Genomic DNA, 22,543 nt, shown 5'->3' on the forward strand with positions numbered 1-22,543 from the left:
CTCTTGTTATATTTATTTTTTATTTTTTATTTGTTGTGTTCATAATAAAAAATAATATATATATAAAAAAAAACATGGAAAACGAGCTCCGGACTGGACGTACTTCTCGGCGCACATGCGCACTAGGCAAATTCAGGAAATGCCGTGATGTCCGGAGCTGGAGGCGAAAAGTTATATTAGGCAATTCAGAGACTGAAACGAATACACCAGATGACAAATATTTAAGGAGCGAATCGATATACAATCCCGAAATCAGCTGTAAATGTAAATAGTAAAACAAAGCTTAAAACGATGTTTGAAAAGGCGTACTCCTACTCCTCACTACTTATGTTGCTAATGCAGTCTCGGACATTCTGATTGGAGAAAGCCGGTCACATGACACTTTGCGGATGACGTTGGCTTATAGGCTTGTTCGCAGTTTCGGACGGAGAGGAAGTCTCGGGGACAGGTAATACCACCATATTTTGTATTTGATATTGGTTAAAATAAGCAAGCTAGTTGAAAATAAGGTGGTCGCTAATGTTTGATTGATAACAACTGAAAGGTTTTGTCCCTTGTTGTTTGAAAATTGCTACAGTAGCCAACTAGTTTACTGCATGTATTGTTGACAACCAGAAGAGGAAGCTTTTTTGACAAGCTAACGTTAGCTAGCATAACACAACACAGTTAGTTAGCCAACGTTAGGCCAGGGCCAAGCTCTTTCCAAGTTCGATCGACAAATAAAAATGTTATCTTGTGAAAATACACGCACTAATAATCAGCTAAATTGACTAACGTTACTGTTATCGTATCGGGGCCAATCGTTTCTACCTTCAGACCATCACATCAGGCTACTGAATAGCCACCACTAACGTTAACTTAGTCAGCTAGCTAACGCGTCACCTGCTCCCCCTGCTATTCCCCCACAACGGACTTTTACTCTGCCCGTACCCAAACGACATTCATCAATGTTGCAGTTGTTAATGTGTATTATTGATTTAAAAATATATATATATTTTTGTTTTTATTTCACTTGACCCCTACAAGTACAACCCTCAAGGGTCACGCTGCCCTCACCCCCCAATGATCAGCAATTTCCACCTCCTCAAGTCTTTACTCTGCCTCCACCCCCAATGGACATTTGATTTATTCATCACTGCTACAGTTATGATGTGTGTAGTTATATTTATCTTTTTATTTTATTTTTTTTGACCATTTTCATTATTTGATATTACTTAGTCATGCATGTTGGAGCGCGGAGATTGTCACTACCCTGCAATCACACCTGCAACCCTGTACATGTGACTATTAAACAATGAATCTGAATCGTAAATTAGCTATATTTTGCTTGGGTGCAATTAGCTAGCAAGCTAATGGCGTCATTAAAATAACTTTGTAACCAAGCAAGACAATGGCAAGCCGGTTGCAGTAATTATTCAGCTTGCTACCTAGCTACAATATTGCTTATTCCGTTTCAATCATAGCTGTCTAGTTAGTGCCATAATCTAGCTAAATGTTTGTTTGCCATTAGCTGGTTATTAAGTCATGTTGCACCTTACCCAAGTCATGTTGTTGGTTACTTCCACAAGGCGATGATGATAATAATGCATGTTATGTTATGCAACGATATGTTAACAAACTTAACCCCAGGAAGGCCCAAAAAATTGTCAGACACCAGTCAGCCAAGTCATAGACTGTTCTCTCTGCTACTGCACTGCACGGCAAGCGGTATCGGAGTGCCAAGTCTAGGTCACAGGCTCCTTAACAGCTTCTATCCCCAGGCCATAAGACTGCCGAACAATTAATCAAATGGCCACCCGGACTATTTACATTGAACTCTTCCCCACCCCACACATTTACACTGTTGCTACTTGCTGTTTACTATCTATTTACCCCTACCTACATGCAGTGATGTAAAGAATACTTTAAAGTACTACTTAAGTTTTTTTGGGGGTTTCTGTACTTTTAATTTACAATTTTTTGACTACTTTTACTTCACTTCATTCCTAAAGAAAATAATGTACTTTTTAGTCCATACATTTTCTGACATCCAAAAGTACTCTTTACATTTTTAATGCTTAGCAGGACAGGAAAGTGATCCAATTCACACACTTATCAAGAGAACATCCCTGGTCATCCCTACCGGCTCTGATCTGGAGGACTCAATAAACACATGCTTCATTTGTAAAATATGTCTGCATGATGTAGTGTGCCCCTGGCTATTCGTATATAATAAAAATAAGGGAATTGTCCCGTCTGATCTTAAGCAATTTGAAATTATTTATACTTTTGATACTTAAGTATATTTAAAATCAAATACTTTTACTGAATAAGTATTTTACTGGGTGACTTTCATTTGTCATTTTCTGAAGGTATCTTTACTTTTACAAGTATGACATTTGGGTACTTTTTCCACCACAGCCTACATGTACAAATTACCTTGACTAACCAGTACCCCCGCACATTGACTCGGTACCGGTATCCCCTGTATATAGCCTTGGTATTGTTATTTTGTCACTTTTTATTGTATTTTTTTACTTTCGTTTATTTCGTAAACATTTTCTTAACCAACAATGCAGTTCAAGAAAAGGGGTAAGGGCTTGTAAGTAAGCATTTCACAGGCGCATGTGGCGCATGTGACAAATAATATTTTATTTGAACCCAGCCAGAGAGAGGCATATCATACTTTCTTTGGATAATTTCGTAGCACTGCTGGTAGTACTGAATTTGATAGTGTATATACACTTTCTGCCTTTTCTGTTTCTCAATTTCGGTCACATTTGTAGGTCAACAAGAATTTTAGCAAGACCATGACTGTTTACTTTTCTTTCATGCCATGTTAATCATATTTCAGTGTTTTCGCTTTCCTTTGCCAACATTTCCAGACAGATTTTAAGTGTACAGAAGCCCACCACAACCATAATGGCTTGCAGCAATGTTTCTTGTATCTTTACTGTTCTGTATTTTGTATGGATCAAAGTTCAAAGTTGCATTTTCTCACCCTCCCTCTTTTCAGACAATTGGGGTACTTTCAGGTTCGATTAAACCATCAGTCACTCTCTTTGCAGCTTTTAGTTTTGAAGCTGTATATTTCAATGTTGTTATTTCCTCTCTCTCTAGTGATGGGTCAGGAAGCTGGCAAGCCAGCCTGGCCCAAACCGGCTGTTGGATATCACACAATAACAGGAAGGAGATACGGCAGGAGGCATGCGTACGTTAGCTTCCGTCCAACCTCTGCCAAGCACAGGAACCTAGCCAGTGTGGAGGGTTGGACAGCTACGGAAATGGACGGTGTCCATAGAGCGCATTCCATACGTACGTTCACGGTGCAAATACATCTATTATGCGCCATCTCAAGTCCCATTTGCAGTGCGTTGATTAGCTGAGGGACAAGATGTATGTTATTTGAGTCTGAAGAGCATATGATACAGGTCTATATTTCTGCATGTTAACAATGATAACGAGCTCGGCAAATCAATGGAAGTTGTTTGTTTTTTGTGACATCATCCACGGCAGACCATTAAGCAGATTGTATAGTGGGCAGCAGCATGTGAGTGAGTACTGCATAGCTTGAGGTTTGGATTGATTTATCCTGTGACATGGAATGCAGTGTGAGCAGCTAAGCCTATGAATCCCTTATTCTGCTTTTTAATAAAATATGTCTGGTTGGAGCTGCTGCACGCTATATCTGTATTCAGAAAACAAGGACCGCTCTTTTTCTGTCTTTGCTCTATTGTCTCTCTCCTCCTTTCTCTTTCAACAAGTGTAATCATTGTGTATTGACAAGTCATGGTAGATGTTTTGGTTGTGTTTTTAGCTGTGACTAAATGCCTCCCTCTACTCCTCTAGCTTCAAAAGGGAACATCTCCTCGACGCTTCACGCCAGCGTTCCTGTGTCATCGAGTTCGGTTCACCCAGAAGTAAAAGCCAAATCTGGTAAAGATCCTCCCCACAAGAAACAGTCAACTTCTAGGAAGCCATCGGAAGCCCGCTCCGTCCATTACAAGAAACTAGAGAGTGACCAATCTGTAGCCTGTGACCAGGACCAAAATGTCTTGAAGAAAAGTGCTGAAGCCAGTGCGTGGCCTATCTCCGAGGACAGTAACCCTTCTAATTCTAGCGTATTGAGCTTTGTAAATATTGACGCTTATGAGCCGGACAGTAGTGGAGGCGAGGAGGAGGAGGGGCAGGGCTCCGACCTGTCTCACGGTCTCCAGAAAAGACTGGATGATATGATCTTCGAGCTGGGTAAAGAGTTTGACTATCTCAGCGGTTTGCACTCGTATTTGTATACAAAATCGTGTGAAGGGACAGACTGTTCCCTCAGAGACACTGAGTCAGTGAAAGAATCAAGAACCGATCCTAAATCGGATTCAAACACAGAGGAACCCCCTCCTGAGAGGAATATATCAGAACACAACGGAACAGATCACATGGAAAACAGCACTGAGGACCACCATACACCAGATGACCTAGCAGCCGGTGGCTCTCCCATCGGTCCCAAAGGTCCTGCCGAGCTGGGGAACGACAACCAGAGAGGGACACAGTCGGAGATGGTGGTGAGGCCCAAAATTCGTAAGCAGACAAGTGAAACACACCTGGAGAAGAGGAAGAGTTCTCACCGCGAGGAGGTAGACTATGGCTTAGCCAAACAGGCCAGCAAGACCAAGTGTGTGTCTGCACCTCCGTTCTTTCTGACGCAAACAGAAAGGCCAAACCAGGAGATGCTCTTTGATTTTCCTCAGACTGAGTCGAATGGGTTTAGCCCTATAGAGAGGTGGCGTGAACATGGAGAGGCTGGTAGCAAAATTTATTCAGATGATGAAGAGGATATCTGGGAAGATCTGGAGGATTTCAATGAGACGTGTGCTCCGTTCATGAAGGCTGAGGAAAGGTATTATAATATACATTATATATACATTTTTTTACGTAATAACCTTTTCTTGGTCTTAGAGCCTAGTAAAATATCACAAAACACGCAGAAAGTGTGGATACGGTCAGTGAAATCTAATCATAAGTATTGGATTGCGGTGATGGAAAATGTCAGTTAAACATTAGCAGTATAGTTTGTCTGCACTTGGAATTATTCATAAAAGTAGACCGGTCATTTTCTAGATCTCTGATGAACCATGACATTGCAACTCGCAATATTATTAAGCCTTTCCCAGAAAGTGTGAATACGAAGCTCTCTGTTGTCCTGATAAAGCATTAACTGAGGAAGCAAAGGTTGCTAGCGAAGGTCTTGTGTTTACTGCTAAGACCTCTGCTAGCGGATTGGTTGGTGTTTACTAGGGGGAATCGCGTGTGTGTGTGTGCGCGCGTGTTTACACATCCGTGTGCGTTGGTGTGCCTGCAGCTCGGAGTGCAGCGAGGGGGAGTGGTCGGCCTCGTGGACGTCAGACTCTGGCCTGGAGAAGGAGCGTCAGAAAAGCTGGGAGACTCTGCCCGGCCTGGACGAGCTGCACATCAGCTACAGCAGCAGTCTGGAGGACGTACCCGAGCTCAGCCTGCCCCCTGCGTAAGCACCATAACACAGGCCTTATATACATACAGTTCACTCCTGATAAATACACCATGATGATACAGGCCTTATATACAGTTCACTCCTGATAAATACACCATGATGATACAGGCCTTATATACAGTTCACTCCTGATTAATGCAATCAATTGCTTGAGACTGGTCTAAATGCATGCACTAATCTGGAGCAAGGCAGACATGAGTAATTATCTGGCGTAGTTAAATAGAACCTATTCAAATTGAGACTGGGGACCACTGCACTTAGACTTTGCATTCATCAGTCAACTGTATGTACAGTGAGGGGAAAAAAAGTATTTGATCCCCTGCTGATTTTGTACGTTTGCCCACTGACAAAGAAATGATCAGTCTATAATTTAAGTGGTAGGTTTATTTGAACAGTGAGAGACAGAATAACAACAAAAAAATCCAGACAAACGCATGTCAAATTTTATAAAATGATTTGCATTTTAATGAGGGAAATAAGTATTTGACCCCTCTGCAAAACATGACTTAGTACTTGGTGGCAAAACCCTTGTTGGCAATCAGGTCAGACGTTTCTTGTAGTTGACCACCAGGTTTGCACAAATCTCAGGAGGGATTTTGTCCCACTCCTCTTTGCAGATCTTCTCCAAGTTAAGGTTTCGAGGCTGACGTTTGGCAACTTGAACCTTCAGCTCCCTCCACAGATTTTCTATGGGATTAAGGTCTGGAGACTGGCTAGGACACCCCAGGACCTTAATGAGCTTCTTCTTGAGCCACTCCTTTGTTGCCTTGGCTGTGTGTTTTGGGTCATTGTCATGCTGGAATACCTATCCACGACCCATTTTTAATGCCCTGGCTGAGGGAAGGAGGTTCTAACCCAAGATTTGACGGTACATGGCCCCGTCCATCGTCCCTTTGATGCAGTGAAGTTGTCCTGTCCCCTTAGCAGAAAAACACCCCCTTAGCATAATGTTTCCACCTCCATGTTTGACGGTGGGGATGGTGTTCTTGGGGTCATAGGCAGCATTCCTCCTCCTCCAAACACGGCGAGTTGAGTTGATGCCAAAGAGCTCCATTTTGGTCTCATCTGACCACAACACTTTCACCCAGTTGTCCTCTGAATCATTCAGATGTTCATTGGCAAACTTCAGACGGGCATGTATATGTGCTTTCTTGAGCAGGGGGACCTTGCGGGCGCTGCAGGATTTCAGTCCTTCACGGTGTAGTGTGTTACCAATTGTTTTCTTGGTGACTATGGTCCCAGCTGCCTTGAGGTCATTGACAAGATCCTCCCGTGTAGTTCTGGGCTGATCCCCCACCGTTCTCATGATCATTGCAACTCCACAAGGTGAGATCTTGCATAGAGTCCCAGGCTGAGGGATATTGACAGTTCTTTTGTGTTTCTTCCATTTGCGAATAATCGCACCAACTGTTGTCACCTTCTCACCAAGCTACTTGGCGATGGTCTTGTAGCCCATTCCAGCCTTGTGTAGGTCTACAATCTTGTCCCTGACATCCTTGGAGAGCTCTTTGGTCTTGGCCATGGTGGAGAGTTTGGAATCTGATTGATTGCTTCTGTGGACAGGTGTCTTTTATACAGGTAACAAGCTGAGATTAGGAGCACTCCCTTTAAGAGTGTGCTCCTAATCTCAGCTCGTTACCTGTATAAAAGACACCTGGGAGCCAGAAATCTTTCTGATTAAGAGGGGGTCAAATACTTATTTCCCTCATTAAAATGCAAATTAATTTATAACATTTTTGACTTTTTCTGGGTTGTTGTTATTTTGTCTCTCACTGTTCAAATAAACCTACCATTAAAATTATAGACTGATCATTTCTTTGTCAGTGGGCAAACGTACAAAATCAGCAGGGGATCAAATACTTTTTTCCCTCACTGTATATAGAATTTCATTGGTAAACACAGCCAGCCCTCAGATATACACCTCCATGTGTTACTGCTGTGATGTTGAACCAGGGTGTGGGCTGGAATGACGATTAAGCTAAGTGCCACAGCAGCACACTGTCCAAGCAAGGTCTTGCATTAAATCAGTTGAGGCAGGCTGAATCATTCCCGTGGATATTGATTTTGATGAGTTAAGTAGCTAAGATGTACAGTAGTTCTGGCTTGTTTGCGTATGTGTGTAACTTGATAAATAGCGAGTTGCATAGCCTACATTTTCCAGTACATACACTTTTATTTTCAGTTGCAAGGTGAAAATCAATATTCCTTATTGGACAAGTTCCTCTCTGTTTCAGTCTGTTTTCTTCTGTCTGGTGCCCAATGAACATAGCCAGTGTGTGTGTGTGTGCAGGGAGCCTACACCTCTGGAGGAGGGGGAGATTCCTTGGTTGATGTACAACGAAGAGACGGGCAGCAGTAGTGACGAAGACCCCGACGGCATGAGTCACTTTGTCCACCCGGGCCTCTTCATCCTTGACGGTAACAACAACCTGGAGGATGACTCCAGCATGAGCGAGGACCTGGACGCTGAGTGGAGGTGGGGAAACATGAAGCTTTTTACTACAAATTGTGAGAGATGCACTGAGTGTCCAAATCATTAGGAACTCCTTCCATGACAGACTTTCCAGGTGAAAGCTATGATCCCTTATTGATGTCACCTGTTAAGTTCACTTCCATCAGTGTAGATGAAAGGGAGGAGACAGGTTAAAGAAGGGTTTTAAGCCTTGAGGCATGGATTGTGCATGTGGCCCATTGAGGGTGAATGGGAAAGACAAAAAATATGTGCCTTTTTGAACAGGGTATGGTAGTAAGTGCCAGGCACACCGGTTTGAGTGTGTCAAGAACTGTAACGCTGCTGGGTTTTTCACGCTCAAGTTTCCCGTGTGTTTCAAGAATGGTCCCCCACCCAAAGGACATTCAGCCTGCTTGACACAACTGTGGGAAGCGTTGGACTCAACATGACTCTTTCGACACCTTGTAGAGTTCATGCCCCGACGAATTGAGGCTGTTCTGAGGTCAATATTAGGAAGGTGTTCCTAATGTTTTCTACACTGAGTGTATAATTTAACTTCTATGGGCAAGGTGGGATGCTAGCGTCCCACCCGCGGTACACACTATCAACAGCCAGTGAAATAGCATGGCGTGAAATACAAAACAGCAAAAATCTCATAATTTAATTTTCTCAAACAATCAACTATTTTACACCATTTTAAAGAAACTTCTCGTTAATCTAACCACATTGTCCGATTTCAAAAAGGCTTTACGGCGAAAGCATAAAATTAGATTATGTTAGGACATAAACTTCACAAGAAAAACCACACAGCCATTTTCCAAGCAAGGACATGCATCACAAAAACCAAAAATACAGCTAAAATATTCACTAACTTTGATCTTCATCAGATGGCACTCGTAGGACTTCATGTTACACAATACATGTATGTTTTGCTCGATAAAGTTCATATTTATATCCAAAAACCCCATTTTACATTGGCGCGTAATGTTCAGAAAATTTATTCCCACCAAAACTTCCGGTGAATGAGCACATCAATTTACAAAAATACTCATCATAAACATTGATAAAATTTACAACAGTCATTGAAAGAATTATAGATATACTTCTCCTTAATGCAACCGCTGTATCAGATTATAAAATAGCTTTACGGAGAAAGCACATTTTTCAATATTCCGAGTACATAGCTCAACCATCAAAGCAAGCTATACAGATACCCGCCAAGTTCTGGGGTCAACTAAACTAAAACTAAGAATTTGTATTATAAATATTATCTTACCTTCACTGATCTTCGTCAGAATGCACTCCCAGGACTCCTACTTCCACAAGGAATGTTCTTTTTGTTCGAAATACTCCATATTTATGTCCAAATACCTCCGTTTTGTTCGTGCGTTCAGATCACTATCCAAAGGCATAACGCGCGAGCGTAAATCCAGACACGAAAAGTAAAATAGTTCCATTACCGTTCGTAGAAACATGTCAAACGTTGTTTACAATCAATCCTTAGGGTCTTTTTAACATAAAACGTTGATAATATTCCAACCGGACAATGGCGTATTCATTACAGAGGAAAAAGAAGGAGCGGTGCGCCAAATGTGCCTGCGCAGTAAACAACTCACTGGTCCCAGGCAGTCCACTCATTGACTGAGCTCCTATTTTCTGCCCAGTAACAGGAGAAGGATGAAACACGTTTCTAAAGGCTGTTTATAGCCAATGGAAGCCTTAGGAAGTGCAACGTGACCCCACAGACATTGTAGTTTTGATAGGGATTCAAAAGAACTACAATTCTCAGATTTCCCACTTCCTGGTTGGATTTTTCTCTGGTTTTTGCCTGCCATGAGTTCTGTTATACTCACAGACATCATTCAAACAGTTTTAGAAACTTCAGTGTTTTCTATCGAAATCTACTAATAATATGCAAATATTTGACTCTGGGCCCGAATATTTGGCAGTTTACTCTGGGCACGCTTTTCATCCGAAAATGAAAATACTGCCCCCTATACCTTAAAAAGTTAAGGCTCTTTTGTGTTTAGAGGCTATGCTCATTGACGGAACATTTAAAGGGAGGCAGCTTGAAGAGTTTCTAATTTACATACTATGTACACACTTCACTTTACATTTACATCCTTGCCTAACCTTTGGTTGTGGCTGGCAGTAAGCTTGCAAACTATTCAACGATGTGAGCAACTTTTCCTTTAAAACATATTGGGTTCACATGAACAATGCTACCAAACCATATTACAGCATTGAATAATGTGCAGACAATAATAATAATAATTATTTTTTTTTTTTTTTAAATCATCTTTCGTACATCCATTAGCTAAATGTAGCTTGCAAGACAATAACACTGCTAGCTAGCAACATTAGCATTACCCCTTTCATACGAATATACAAGTACGGTTTCAGCGTATTAAAGTTACCTGAGAACAAACCCGGCTTTATTTAATCAATATCGTGGAAGTTATTGTATGAGGTAAATGCAAAATTGCGACTGAGAATGTTGATGCTTCTTGCCTGGGCGGTGGCTCAGAGCAGCCAGTGGGGGAACACTGTTGAGTGTCCCTTAAAGACAAGGCGGCAATATCAGAATGTAACAGGCTCAGGTGAAAACTCAATAAAACAAGCAGTGGAGATTTTAGCATGTAAATCTTGGTGGGGCAAACTCTCCATTTTTAAATGTTTTTGTATTATTTTTTTTTTAGATGCATGCTATTTGTTCAGCACTTAGTGAAATGTACAGCGACAGAATTCAGAACATGGGCCGTTCTGAATTCTGGGGGCTCCTGAATGGCGCTGCGATCTAAGGCACTGCATCTCAGTGCTAGAGGTGTCACTACAGACCCTGGTTCGATTCCAGGCTGTATCACAGCCGGCCGTGATTGGGAGACCCATAGGGCGGCGCACAATTGGCCCAGCGTCGTACGGGTTTGGCCGGAGTAGGCCGTCATTGTAAATAAGAATTTGTTTTCAACATAACTTGCCTAGTTAAATAAATAAATAAATCAATGCCAGCAAAGCCATAACACAACACTAAACAACACATTCATTGCACAATAACGGTGACAAACGGTGCACACAAACTGTTAGGGCCTACATAAAGCTGTCCCAACAGCCAAGCTTTATTTTCAGCACTATGGAGTTAATCCTTACCACTACTACATCAGCGGAGCCTTGTCTGGCAGCAAAACAGTTCATTCAGCCTCATTTACTGCCTTTTTAAAAATGTGGTTTCTACTGACAATTGATCTGTACCAACTATGTCATAAGGGGATGACGAGCGGATAAGAGGCAATCCGTAATTTTGATTAAGACATTAATGAGCGAAGTACACATCTCCCTGGCATATTACATAATTTATGCAGCAGCATATAAGACATTTTTGGACTCACCTTGCTGTGCTCACTTGGACAGGAAGGTGGTGTGGCAGTCCTTTTTGTGGGCAAATTGTGTCATCAAAGTCTGGCATTCTCTGGATTCATGGTGCTTTAAAGACAACTGGGAAGTCGGGGGGAAAAAAACAAGGTCGAATCATGACGTCAGTGATCTTCAGGTCGGAGCTCTAGAAAGAGGCCCAAGTTCCCGACTTGGAATTCAGAGTTGGATGACCGTTTTAAAGCGTATTTTCCCGGTTTGAGCTTTTTTTATTTATTATATATTTTTTCCTGTTGTCTTATTAAACTCACTGAAGTCTGAGATTTACGAGTTTCCAGTTGTTTTGAACGCGGCAGAAGTCATGCTGGATTGACAGCGTGGCCAATGTATTCAACCTTTTCTGGCCCGTGGTATCGAATGTTTAGACCTTTTAAGCTTTGAAAAGAGACACTTAAACCAAGACTTGGACTACAAACCCTCTCCACTGAATAGCAGGCTAGTGATTGCGTTGCAACGCTTGCAGTTAGCTACTGATTCCTTCCAAACTACTCATTGTTGAATTTTCGACTTCTAACTTGAAATGGCCGATGGAGCACCAATCGGCCATTACATCTCTAATTTCTCTGCCCCACCTGCCCTGAACGACAGGTTGCCACTGAAAACAAGTCTCAAATATAGTGATAATGTCTATATACATTTCAGCTGTTTCAAAAACATTGCTATGCTATTAGTATTTTTACTGTATGAATGTTGTACTCAGCTAGACAATTCTGTTTATACTGCCCTGCTTAGAGGGGGGCAACTGTCCAGCGAGTGTCTTGCGCAACCTCCAGAGGTAGTGTTCAAGACCTGAGAATTTCTCAAGTTTGAATTAGTCATGTCTATCGAAGCAATGCATCTCGAATTTCTTGAAATTCTCATCATAGAAAAGGATCCTTTGTTTCCCGGCGGTGTGAATGTTTGCCTGTACTTTGTTGACTTTTACAACATGGTAGTTTCACTTCACTAAATGTAAGATGTATGTAAAGCCAGGAGTTTTCTCTGACCATGTGAACTGACCAGGAAGAATTGACATGGTATACTATTGTTATGAGAGAAATCAACATAATTAAATGCATTTTGTTTTGCTTCATCTTAGGTTGCTTGATGACTTTGGAGAGGGCTTTGGGATGGCCCAGGCTATTTCCTATGTGGATCCTCAGCTCCTCACATACATGGCTCTTGAAGAGCGCCTTGCCCAAGCTATGGAGGTAAGGCCCAAGTCCTAGACTCTTCAAGGGACAGCGAATGCACTGCTGCGTAGTCACTATGGGACCTCGTTCCAGAGCACCTGGTTAAATTATGCATAAGAAATATATATATTTTTTAATGATGATCATCTCTAAATGGTGAAACTAGTGAAAATACAGTATATATGGTTACTGTAATATTTTGCAAGTTTGCTTCGTTTACTATCATCCTAAAATGAAATATGGAATTATTTTTGCCATATTTTATGTTATGCTACATTCCAGGATTTGGACAATATGTGTTACTACATTTACACAAGCTCACGTTTTGAACACATCAAATTGGGGGGGGGGGGGGGGATTACATTATTTTTGTTAGTATAAAAGTTTAATCATCACGATGAATTAAGATTTTGTACTTTAAAAATGTTTTATTTCGATTTGTCATTTTCTAATTCAAATGGACAGACTAGAGAACAATTCTGTGCGGGCTCTCTATAAAAGCGACACACCAATACACAGATTTGACAAACTATCACTGAAATAGCAGCCAACAGTTGTCACTGTTGATGTCCTATAGCGGGTTGTGATTCATTGGAAGTGGTTTGTTTTCTGTCTGTTTTCTGTGATGGCTGCCTCCCAAAATGTACATCTGCCATTCCAAAATATAGATAGAAACCTTCTACAAATGATAATCTAACCAATTATATATATCGATTATTCCAAGTTTCCGTATGGTCTTTGTATAAGGTATGTTTAAACAGAGGATACAACCCAAACGTTTTGCCCCCGTTCTATTGATTTCAATGTGTAATTAATATGAGCGATTTAACAGAAGTGTTGCATTACACTTACCGCGTTGGCATCAGTTCAGCTGGCTGTCTTCTAGAAGTTGTCCTCTACCAGTGATGTATTCATTTTTCAAACCGTGTGTTTTTTGTTGTTGTTGAGCTGTGCTAGTTTTTACAGGACTTGCAACCTGATTTCCCCGCCACACTCGCTCTATTGATTTCAATACGAGTAATCGACAAAACAGTGTTTCCCTTAGATTTTGATAAGGGTGTCGCAGAAACGTTAACACTTTAAAATGTAGCAGACAGTCTTCTGCAGGTTGTTCTCTAAACGGGGGGGGGGGGGGGGGGTTAGTTTCATGCATGTTTAGGTTTTCAATATATCACAAACTGTTTCTGCGTATTGACTATTGATTTGGACACTTCAAAACAACATTGGGCTATTTATCAAAAGTTCTTGTCAACAGGAAGCAGAACGGCATAATTTTCAACTTGTTTCAGGAATATGAATGGAACTTTCAACATTCAATTCCTATAGTATTCTACTTAATCAGGTAAAAACTGCTGAATGAGTCAATGTGCTGTGATTGATTTATTTACTTTGATAATTCAGAAATCATGATAACTGGTTTGCCTTGCCGACAATGACACGAGTCACTTAGGGCGTAAGTGCAGACGGAAGCATCTTAGGACCATATTTGTTAACTTCTATGGGCTAGGTGGGACGCCCTGAAATATCAGGGCAGCAAATTCAAAAACAACAATGTCATAATTCAACTTTCTCAAACATACAACTATTTTACACCATTTTAAAGATACACTTCTCCTTGATGTAACCACATTGTCCGATTTCAAAAAGGCTTTACAGCGAAAGCAAACATTAGATTGTTAGGAGAGTACATAGACAAAAATAATCACACAGCCATTTTCAAGCAAATGAAGCACAAACCTTTGACGATCTTCATCAGATGACACTCCTAGGACATTATGTTACACAATACATGTATAGAATTATAGATGGACTACTCCTGGATGCAACCGCTGTGTCACATTTTAAAATGGCTATACGGAGAAAGCACATTTTTCAATATTCTGAGTACATAGCTCAGCCATCACGGTGAGCTATTCAGACACCCGCCAAGTTCGGGGCAACCTAAACTCAGAATTAGTATTAGAAATATTCTCTTACCTTTGCTGATCTTCATCAGAATGCTCTCCCAGGACTGCTACTTCCACAAGAAATGTTTTTGTTCCAAATAATCCATATTTATGTACAAATGCCTCCGTTTTGTTTGTGCGTACAGATGACTTATCCAAAGGCATAACGCGCGAGCGCGGAACAAGAGACAAAGTCAAAAATGTTCCATTACCGTACTTAGAAGCATGTCAAACGCTGTTTAAAATCAATCTTTATGCTATTTTTAATGTAAAATTGTGATAATATTCCAACCGGACAATAGCATATTCATTCAAGAAGAAAAAGAAGGAACGGCGTGGTTGCGTGACCGCGCATATCCAATCCCTTTGTTGCCAGGCAGACCACTCAGTGAATGAGCTCCTATACTCTGCCCAGTGACAGGAGAATGCTCAAACCACTTTCTGAAGGCTTTAGACAGCCAATGGAAGCCTTAGGAAGTGCAACGTCACCCCACAGACACTGTAGCTTCGATAGAGAATCAAAAGAAGAACTACAATTCTCAGACTTTTCACTTCCTGCTTGAATTTTTCTCAGGTTCTTGCCTGCCATATGAGTTCTGTTATACACAGACACCATTCATACAGTTTTAGAAACTTCAGAATGTTTTCTATCCAAATCTACTAATAATATGCATATTCTAGTTTCTGGGCCAGAGTAGTAACCTGTTTAAATTGGGTACGTTTTTCATCCGGCCGTGAAAATACTGCCCCCTAGCCCAGACAGGTTAAACACCATTCATCTCTAAAAGGTTTGCTTCAAATGTGCTTTTCAAGATGGTGCCATCTTACGTTGATAGACCGTGTTGCGGTCTTGTACAACATCGAGACACATTCCTAAAAATTTGTATCTACCTACACTATAATTTCATTGTAACTACCACGTAAGGACGTTGGCACCTGATCGTCTGTTTGGTTCACAGGCGGCTTTAGCCCACCTTGAGTCTCTGTCCATCGACGTGGAGCAGGCTCACCCTCCTGCTACAGAACAGATCATCGAGTGTCTGCCTCAGATCACCATATTGGAGGACCACAGTGGTAAGTTTACAGTGGTAGGACCACATCTTGTCCTAACAGACTAACCCTTCCCTTTGCTCCCTTTTGAATTGGCTGTATTGTTAATGTGTGCAATTGCCCGCTTTTGTGTTGGGGGAAAAATGGAGATTGTCACTCATTCTGGGTGTAAGTAGCTAAATACTGCTAAATGTGCAATACTGTAAAGAATTCTATTCATTGGTCAATGTTGAAATTCAGAATGACCTTTGGAAAAAGCTCAAGCAAAGCCACATTTTCAGTGGTGGAACGAGTAAGATTAGTTATTTTAATTTGACGTGCACTAATTACTGTAACAGGCCTAGGTAATGCAGTGCTTAATACCAACATGATGAGTGCCTTTGTATCAGAATAAAAACAAAACATGTAGCCAAATTAGTGAGACTATCCACTCTGTAAATCCCCAACCTCGGTCTTTAGTCAGTTTTGCCATTAGCCAACCAGCAGTCCAGTCCAGACTAACTGTCTGAAAGTCAGAAATGAGCTACTAATATACTAAATATACAAAGTATGTGGACAGCTTCTAATTAGTGGATTCTGCTATTTCAGCCACATCCGTTGCTACAGGTGTATAAAATCGAGCACGCAGCCATGCAATCTCATTGGGAGCTTCATGAAATGGGTTTCCATGGCCGAGCAGCCTAAGATCACCATGTGCAATGCCAAGCGTCGGCTGGAGTAGTGTAAAGCTCGCCGCCGTTGGACTCTGGAGCAGTGGAAACACGTTCTCTGGAGTGATGAATCACCCTCCGCCATTTGCAGTTTGATGGATGAATCTGGGTTTGGCGGATGCCAGTAGAACGCTACCTGCCCCAATGCCTAGTGCCAGTTTGGTGGAGGAGGAATAATGGTCTGGGGCTGTTTTAGATGGTTTAGGCCCTTTAGTTCCAGTGAAGGGAAATCATAACGCTACAGCATACAATGACATTCTAGACGATTCTGTGCTTCCAACTTTGTGGCAACAGTTTGGGGTAGGCCCTTTCCTGTTTCAGCATGACAATGCCCCTGTGAACAAAGCGAGGTCCATACAGAAATGGTTTGTCGATCGGTGTGAAGAACTTGACTGGCCTGTACAGAGCCCTGACCTCAACCCCATCGAACACCTTTGGGATGAATTGGAACGGCGACTGCGAGTCAGGCCTAATCGCCCAACATCAGTGTCCGACCTTACTAATGCAAGTCCCTGCAGCAATGTTCCAACGTCTAGTGGAAAGCCTTCCCAGAAGAGTGGAGGCTGTTATAGCAGCAAAGGCAGGAGCAACTCCATATTAATGCCATGATTTTGGAATGAGATCTTTGACGAGCAGGTATCCACATACTCTTGGCCACGTAGTGGTATAAAGACTTGAAGCTCTGTTTATTAGTCTGCTAACTCTGCCAGAAAATGGATCATAAAAAAGAGATTTCACAATCTCTCAACACATCAATGCATTCCGTATGGCAATATCCCGCTGTTACAGAGCCGATGTGGTGCCACGATAGGAAATAACTGTAAAGCAATGCATAATATGAGTCATAGGCACATAATGTAAATGTGAGAGGGGGAAAATAACATTTTCATGCACTGGCGCCGCGTCAAGTTTATGACACGCCAGGCGTCCTCGGGAATAAATCACGACATGCAGGCGTTGAGGCAAGATGGCCGCCATTCGTCATGCCATGTGTCGGAGCGTACAGTTCCATCTGTGTGCACGTGGATCTAGCGATTCGAGCCTGATGGAACGTGAATGCTTGGGGCTGTGAATACAGAACAGTGTGGTTGGGGCTGTAGCACATGAAGTGATAGATGGCGCGGCGCCGTTCTCTGACACTTACAATTAGTACTTCCTGTGTGTCTCCTTGTCAGTATGACTGGGCCTTTCTCGGTGTCTCTTTTTATATCCTTTGTCCTTTTCTCTATGCATCCCTCAATCTTTATCCTTGCCTTTCTTTCCCCCTCTCTATAGGGCAGGAACAGTGCTGTGCCATCTGCTGTTGTGAGTACATCAAAGATGAGATTGCAACCCAGTTGCCATGCCACCACATGTTCCACAAGATCTGTGTGACTCTCTGGCTCCAGAAGGTGTGTGTGTGGATAATTACTTATTTTGAAGCCCTTTTTTTAAGACTAACCTTTTCATGTATGTGATCATTTGCATGTAATTTAAATGATGGTGGCGGTGGCATCAGTCTAGCACCTGGCCTGTGTCAGAATGTCTTTTGTGATAATGATTGTTTATATTGACTTATGGTATCTGCTCTCTCTAGTCTGGGACTTGCCCTGTCTGTCGTCATGTCCTGTTGCCTGTTGTCGCTGAGACCCCTGCACCCACCTCGTTTGTGTCGGATCAGTACATCCCTCCGTCCAATCACAGCGCAGCCGGAACACGGTGAATCCACTGGGGACCAATCAACAGCCTCTAACGCTTAAATTAAAAATACCTTTTCTGTCACTGCCTCTCCGCGATTTAGCACTTCATGAGGTTTATTTAGTTCTGCACATGTAAACAAGTTCCATGTCTGAGGGTGACAGTTCAGGCTTATTTTCTGAGAAAATATTATGTGTAATCAAGTTTTTGTTATGAATGTATGTTTTAATGAAGGATAGGCAATTGCAATTTGTTTAGCCCAGATTTTTGTTCACGCATTTTACATGCACTTTTTTTTTTTATACAGTTGAAAGCACTGCTTATTATGCACCTTATTGTACTCATTTTCTAAATCATTTTGTTTCCCCTGTTCAATAAAGGCTGTAGTGTGGGTAAGGCTTTGTCTTCAAGAACTCTATCAAAATCATAACTTCCTTACTCAGTTTGTATAGAAGTCAGTCAGATGAAGTCGTTTATAAGAGGGAAAGATTAGGCACTACACCATCTCTCATACAATTTACCCATTGTAAGCCTCTGGTTGCCTGTTGAATGAAAAAATGAGGATCAAATATTTGTATTCTGAAAATGGATTTAAAAGATTATGGTTTGGCAAAATTCTCTGCACCTCCCCAAACAGATAACACCTGAGATTGAATTCAAAGAGCCAAAAAAGATTTATTGCAAGTACACAGTATAAAAAAACATGACATATGATCATTAACAAGGGGAATATACAGTTAAGGACATTTTTCAATTCTTACTCTGAAGTGGGGTAACCGTGTAACATTAATTTGATAATCACTTAAATCCAGTGCATTGTCCACTTTTTACTTTAGATATGGTCTTTATTAAAAGGGAAGCATGTTGAGCTAAACAATTAACACAACAGTACTAGTGTGCCTTTTCTGATAGTGTCTTTAACATGGCCAAAAGTGCAATCAAAATATATAAAGGTCTCTTGTGGCAATAAATATCCCAGCTCTTTAAATTAGTCTGACACAGACTCAAATATTAGCAATATACTTTAGGAAAAGCGCTCAATAACGCACATACTTTCGAATGCTGTAAAGTTGGCCTTGGAGTAAATAAACGATGATACAGCACAAGACATTCACATTGAATTGTGAAGCAGAATTACAGTCACTAAAAAAACATGAGTAATAAAAAAAATACAATTCCATTCAACACAGATGTAATAATGGTTTGCATATCATGCATTGGCCAGTAGTGTAGAGGTGAATCTCCAACTACTCTTGGGAAAATCTAGACTTGGTCACTTTGCATGAGAATAATAAAAATAGGAAACAAATTAAACCATAAAACAAATTCTATAAAAACAAAAAACACTGGCAAATATCTTAATACACAAATTGATACCAAATGCTAAGGATACTATTTTAGTGTCTCAAATAAATAAAGGGGTTACTAAAGGTGTATGCCTTAAATTTGTTTAAACAGAAATATATTGTGCTCATCAACCAGTAGTTAAGATGTAAGCACCCATTCATTCTACACCTTTTTGTTATTAAAGACTGTTAATATAAAATATATACGTACAAATCAATGGTTTGGTGTTTAGAACTAAAGCTGTCATTTGGAATGCAAGAAAACCAATCTGGAGGTAATTTGACTGGAGAAACCACTGAATAACTGTTACTCCAGTCTACAAACCAAAGGTTATGTCTCAAATGGCAACCTATTTACCATGGAGTGCACTGCCTTTCACATATAAGTGCACTATATGGGGAATAGAATGTCATTTGAGAGACAACAGATGAGGTCATGACAGTTTGACATTGTATACAGGATAGGTGAGCAGGACACATTGTATACACAGGATAGGAAAATCTTTCCAAATATCTTTTATACATACTAAAAATGTACAAACAATCATGCAGATACAGACGCAAAACGTAGACAATGTCTTCTTTATCAAAGAAACAATCCTATAGAGCTACACACAGATAAAGAGTAACCTACATTTGCATGATTGCATTTTTTTCAGATTAGTATTCGAAAAACAAAATGTAGAAAAAGGTTATAGCATTTACAAAATACAGGAAGAGGAATGTTTGATAGTGAAACTGATGGATGGATGTGATGTGTTTAATTCACAGAAGATGCTTTTAAAGACACACCTGGACTGTCAGCACAAAATGGCAAGGAGCTTGGCTACATGGAAACAACATGGCAGCCTTAGACAGAGGAATGACCGAATACAGAAGTGACTGAAATAGCTAATTAACTATAGAGCCAGGAGAATTTCCTGGTCAGGAAAAACTGTAGCCCCTAGTTATTGACTAGGCCAAAGGGCTCAATACAATCCGTGTTGCGGAAAATTCACGGTAAAGCACGATTTAAATTTAAAAGGCAACGTTCCTGGTAAACGCTGCATATGTTGGCTCAATTAAAATTATCTTTACATTTCAATCACGCCATACTGCGGATCTTCCGCGAATCGCGATACAGATTGATTCAAGCCCTAGGTCCCAGAGTTTTATCCTGGTCATGACGCATGGTCAGATAAAACTCCTGGCCCTAAGTACACTTAATGAAAACTAGTTCACTGTTCATTACTGAATGCAATGTCTATCAACCATTTACAATTGTGTTTCACAAAACAAATTGTGAAGTAGAAAATACCACAACATATGAATGCATGAAAACCGGAGTTCCTTAAAACTGTCATGCTAATGTAACAGCGGACTGTTTTTGACACAAAATGCAAAAATTTCACATTTCACGTCAGATAGTACAGCTATGATACATTCTAATTTTCAGATCATACAAAAGTATTGAGGTTGTAACAACTGACCGAGACCAATACTTAGAAATGAGGCAGCAATCTGGAGGGTTTTAAATTAAATAATTCAAAGTAAAATTGTATTACCGGTAATTAAAAATACACAACTTAGAAGTTTATTCACTTAATAATTAAGGCAGTCTTATTGCAATATTTCTGCATTATATAGCCTGGTGTAACAAATTGCACTAATCCTTGTATGTTAAACTTAAAAGGTTTCCTAGATTGAATGGTGTGAGTGAAGAGAACACTTGATCTTTGGAAAGACATTGTAGCTGATCTCAAAATCGTCACAAACAAGACTTTCAGCTGGAAGTATTTTTCTTCCTGGAAAGTCGAAAAGTCAAAGCTTGAGACATACAATAACAACCCCTAGGTGTGATCTGCTGGTAAAGAGAACAACAGGTTCTCATTGCGCAATCTGTCTAAAGACTGAAATGAGCTACAGAGTGCATCTACCTTAACAGTCTGTTTTGGAGGTTGCACAGCTACACGGAGCCCCAGAAACCTTTTTCACGTCCTCATAAACCATCCTACCTTAACAGGACCAAACTTAGGGCCCTAAAAAAAAAAAGACATTAAAAAAACATTTGGAAAATGTTCATTATTGTGGCTATGAATGAATGATGAGCAATAGCAAAAGTCATACAGTGAGCTCCAAAAGTATTGAGGCAGTGACACTGTTGTTGTTTTGGCTCTGTACTCCTGCACTTTGGGTTTGAAATGATACAATGACTGTGAGGTTAAAGTGCAGACTGTCAGCTTTGATTGGAGGGTATTTTTATCCAAACAGAGAATCGTTCAGAAATTACAGCACTTTTTGTACATAGTCGCCCCATTTTAAGGCACCAAAAGAATTAAGAGAAATTCACTTATTTGTGAATTAAAATAGTAAAAAGTTACGTATTTGGTCCCATATTCATAGCACACAATGACTACATAAAGTTTGTGGACGCATTTGCTGTTTAATGTGGTTGTGTTTCAGATTGTTTTGGGCCCAATAGAAATGAATGGTAAATAATGTATTGCGCCATTTTGGAATCACTTTTATTGTAAATATGAATATCATTTGCTTCTAAACACTTCTGTATTAATGTGGATGCTACCATGATTACAGATCATCCTGAATGAATTGTGAATAATGAAGCACAAATATAATTTGTATCATTTGTCACTGTCCCAGTACGGTTTGAGCTCACTGTATGTGCAACGGAGCATCGTTTTATGTATTATACACATGATCTTTCCATGGTTTTGCTCCAAAATACCTGAAGTTTACTGAGGTTCAGTGAGAGGTGAAAGAAAGGAACAGGAATAAAAGAACACCAGGTTTAAAAAGAAATACGGTCGTATTTTGACAATGATCCAAGCTAAGCAGAGACCTCTCTCCTTGATAATGGCTCAAAACAGTTGCATAGGCAAATAACACAGTGATTTTGTGACAAAGTATAAACTGTAAATACAATCACGACAAGTAGCATCAAGGACGTAACGTTCTGTGGTGTTTACTTCGGGTTGTAAGGGGATGATGCCCTGGAGGTGATGCATGACTTGGTCCCCCTTCCCCTACCTGGGTGCTATTTTTTCTTGACCGAGGCCAGTTCTTTCTGAAGGTCGGCAAACTTTGGCCGGTTTTCAGGCTTGTACTCCCAGCACTTCTGCATGACTTTGTAAACCTCATCAGGGCACTTTTGTGGACAAGACATTCTGTAGCCTAAGATGGGGGTGAAAGACACACACACACACACACACACACACACACACTTTTTTGTGAATTTCCTAGGATGGATTGAGGCAGGAT

The 22,543-nt window shown here is 40.7% G+C and overlaps 2 protein-coding genes across 4 annotated transcripts in view; one reads left to right on the forward strand and one right to left on the reverse strand.

The window, feature by feature from the left end:
- Positions 1-214: 214 nt before the first annotated feature.
- pja2 (praja ring finger ubiquitin ligase 2) lies at positions 215-18,335 on the forward strand. Its single transcript, XM_014126770.3, has 9 exons — positions 215-448; positions 3,100-3,294; positions 3,829-4,873; positions 5,336-5,497; positions 7,794-7,979; positions 12,463-12,574; positions 15,462-15,576; positions 17,538-17,653; positions 17,839-18,335. The coding sequence occupies exons 2-9, from the start codon at positions 3,102-3,104 to the stop codon at positions 17,962-17,964; spliced, it is 2,055 nt and encodes a 684-aa protein (XP_013982245.2). The 5' UTR covers positions 215-448; positions 3,100-3,101; the 3' UTR covers positions 17,965-18,335.
- A 259-nt stretch (positions 18,336-18,594) lies between these two features.
- fer (fer (fps/fes related) tyrosine kinase) overlaps positions 18,595-22,543 on the reverse strand; it is a 46,658-nt gene continuing 42,709 nt past the window's right edge. For all 3 annotated transcript variants that reach the window (XM_014126757.3, XM_014126740.3, XM_082978836.1), the window contains exon 19: positions 18,595-22,456. In XM_014126757.3, coding sequence (XP_013982232.1) covers positions 22,320-22,456 — 137 coding nt within the window. In that variant the 3' untranslated portion in view covers positions 18,595-22,319. The remainder of the gene's footprint in view (positions 22,457-22,543) is intronic.

Source organism: Salmo salar, chromosome 01, assembly GCF_965601325.2.
Source record: "Salmo salar chromosome 01, fSalSal1, whole genome shotgun sequence".
Classification (NCBI taxonomy): domain Eukaryota; kingdom Metazoa; phylum Chordata; class Actinopteri; order Salmoniformes; family Salmonidae; genus Salmo; species Salmo salar.

Excerpts from the sequence above, each read along its gene's own strand:
- pja2 (XM_014126770.3), top strand. The coding sequence starts at position 3,102 with ATGGGTCAGGAAGCTGGCAAGCCAGCCTGGCCCAAACCGGCTGTTGGA. Across the intron at positions 3,295-3,828 it reads CCATAGAGCGCATTCCATAC|CTTCAAAAGGGAACATCTCC; the intron begins GTACGTTCACGG and ends CTACTCCTCTAG. Across the intron at positions 4,874-5,335 it reads TTCATGAAGGCTGAGGAAAG|CTCGGAGTGCAGCGAGGGGG; the intron begins GTATTATAATAT and ends GTGTGCCTGCAG.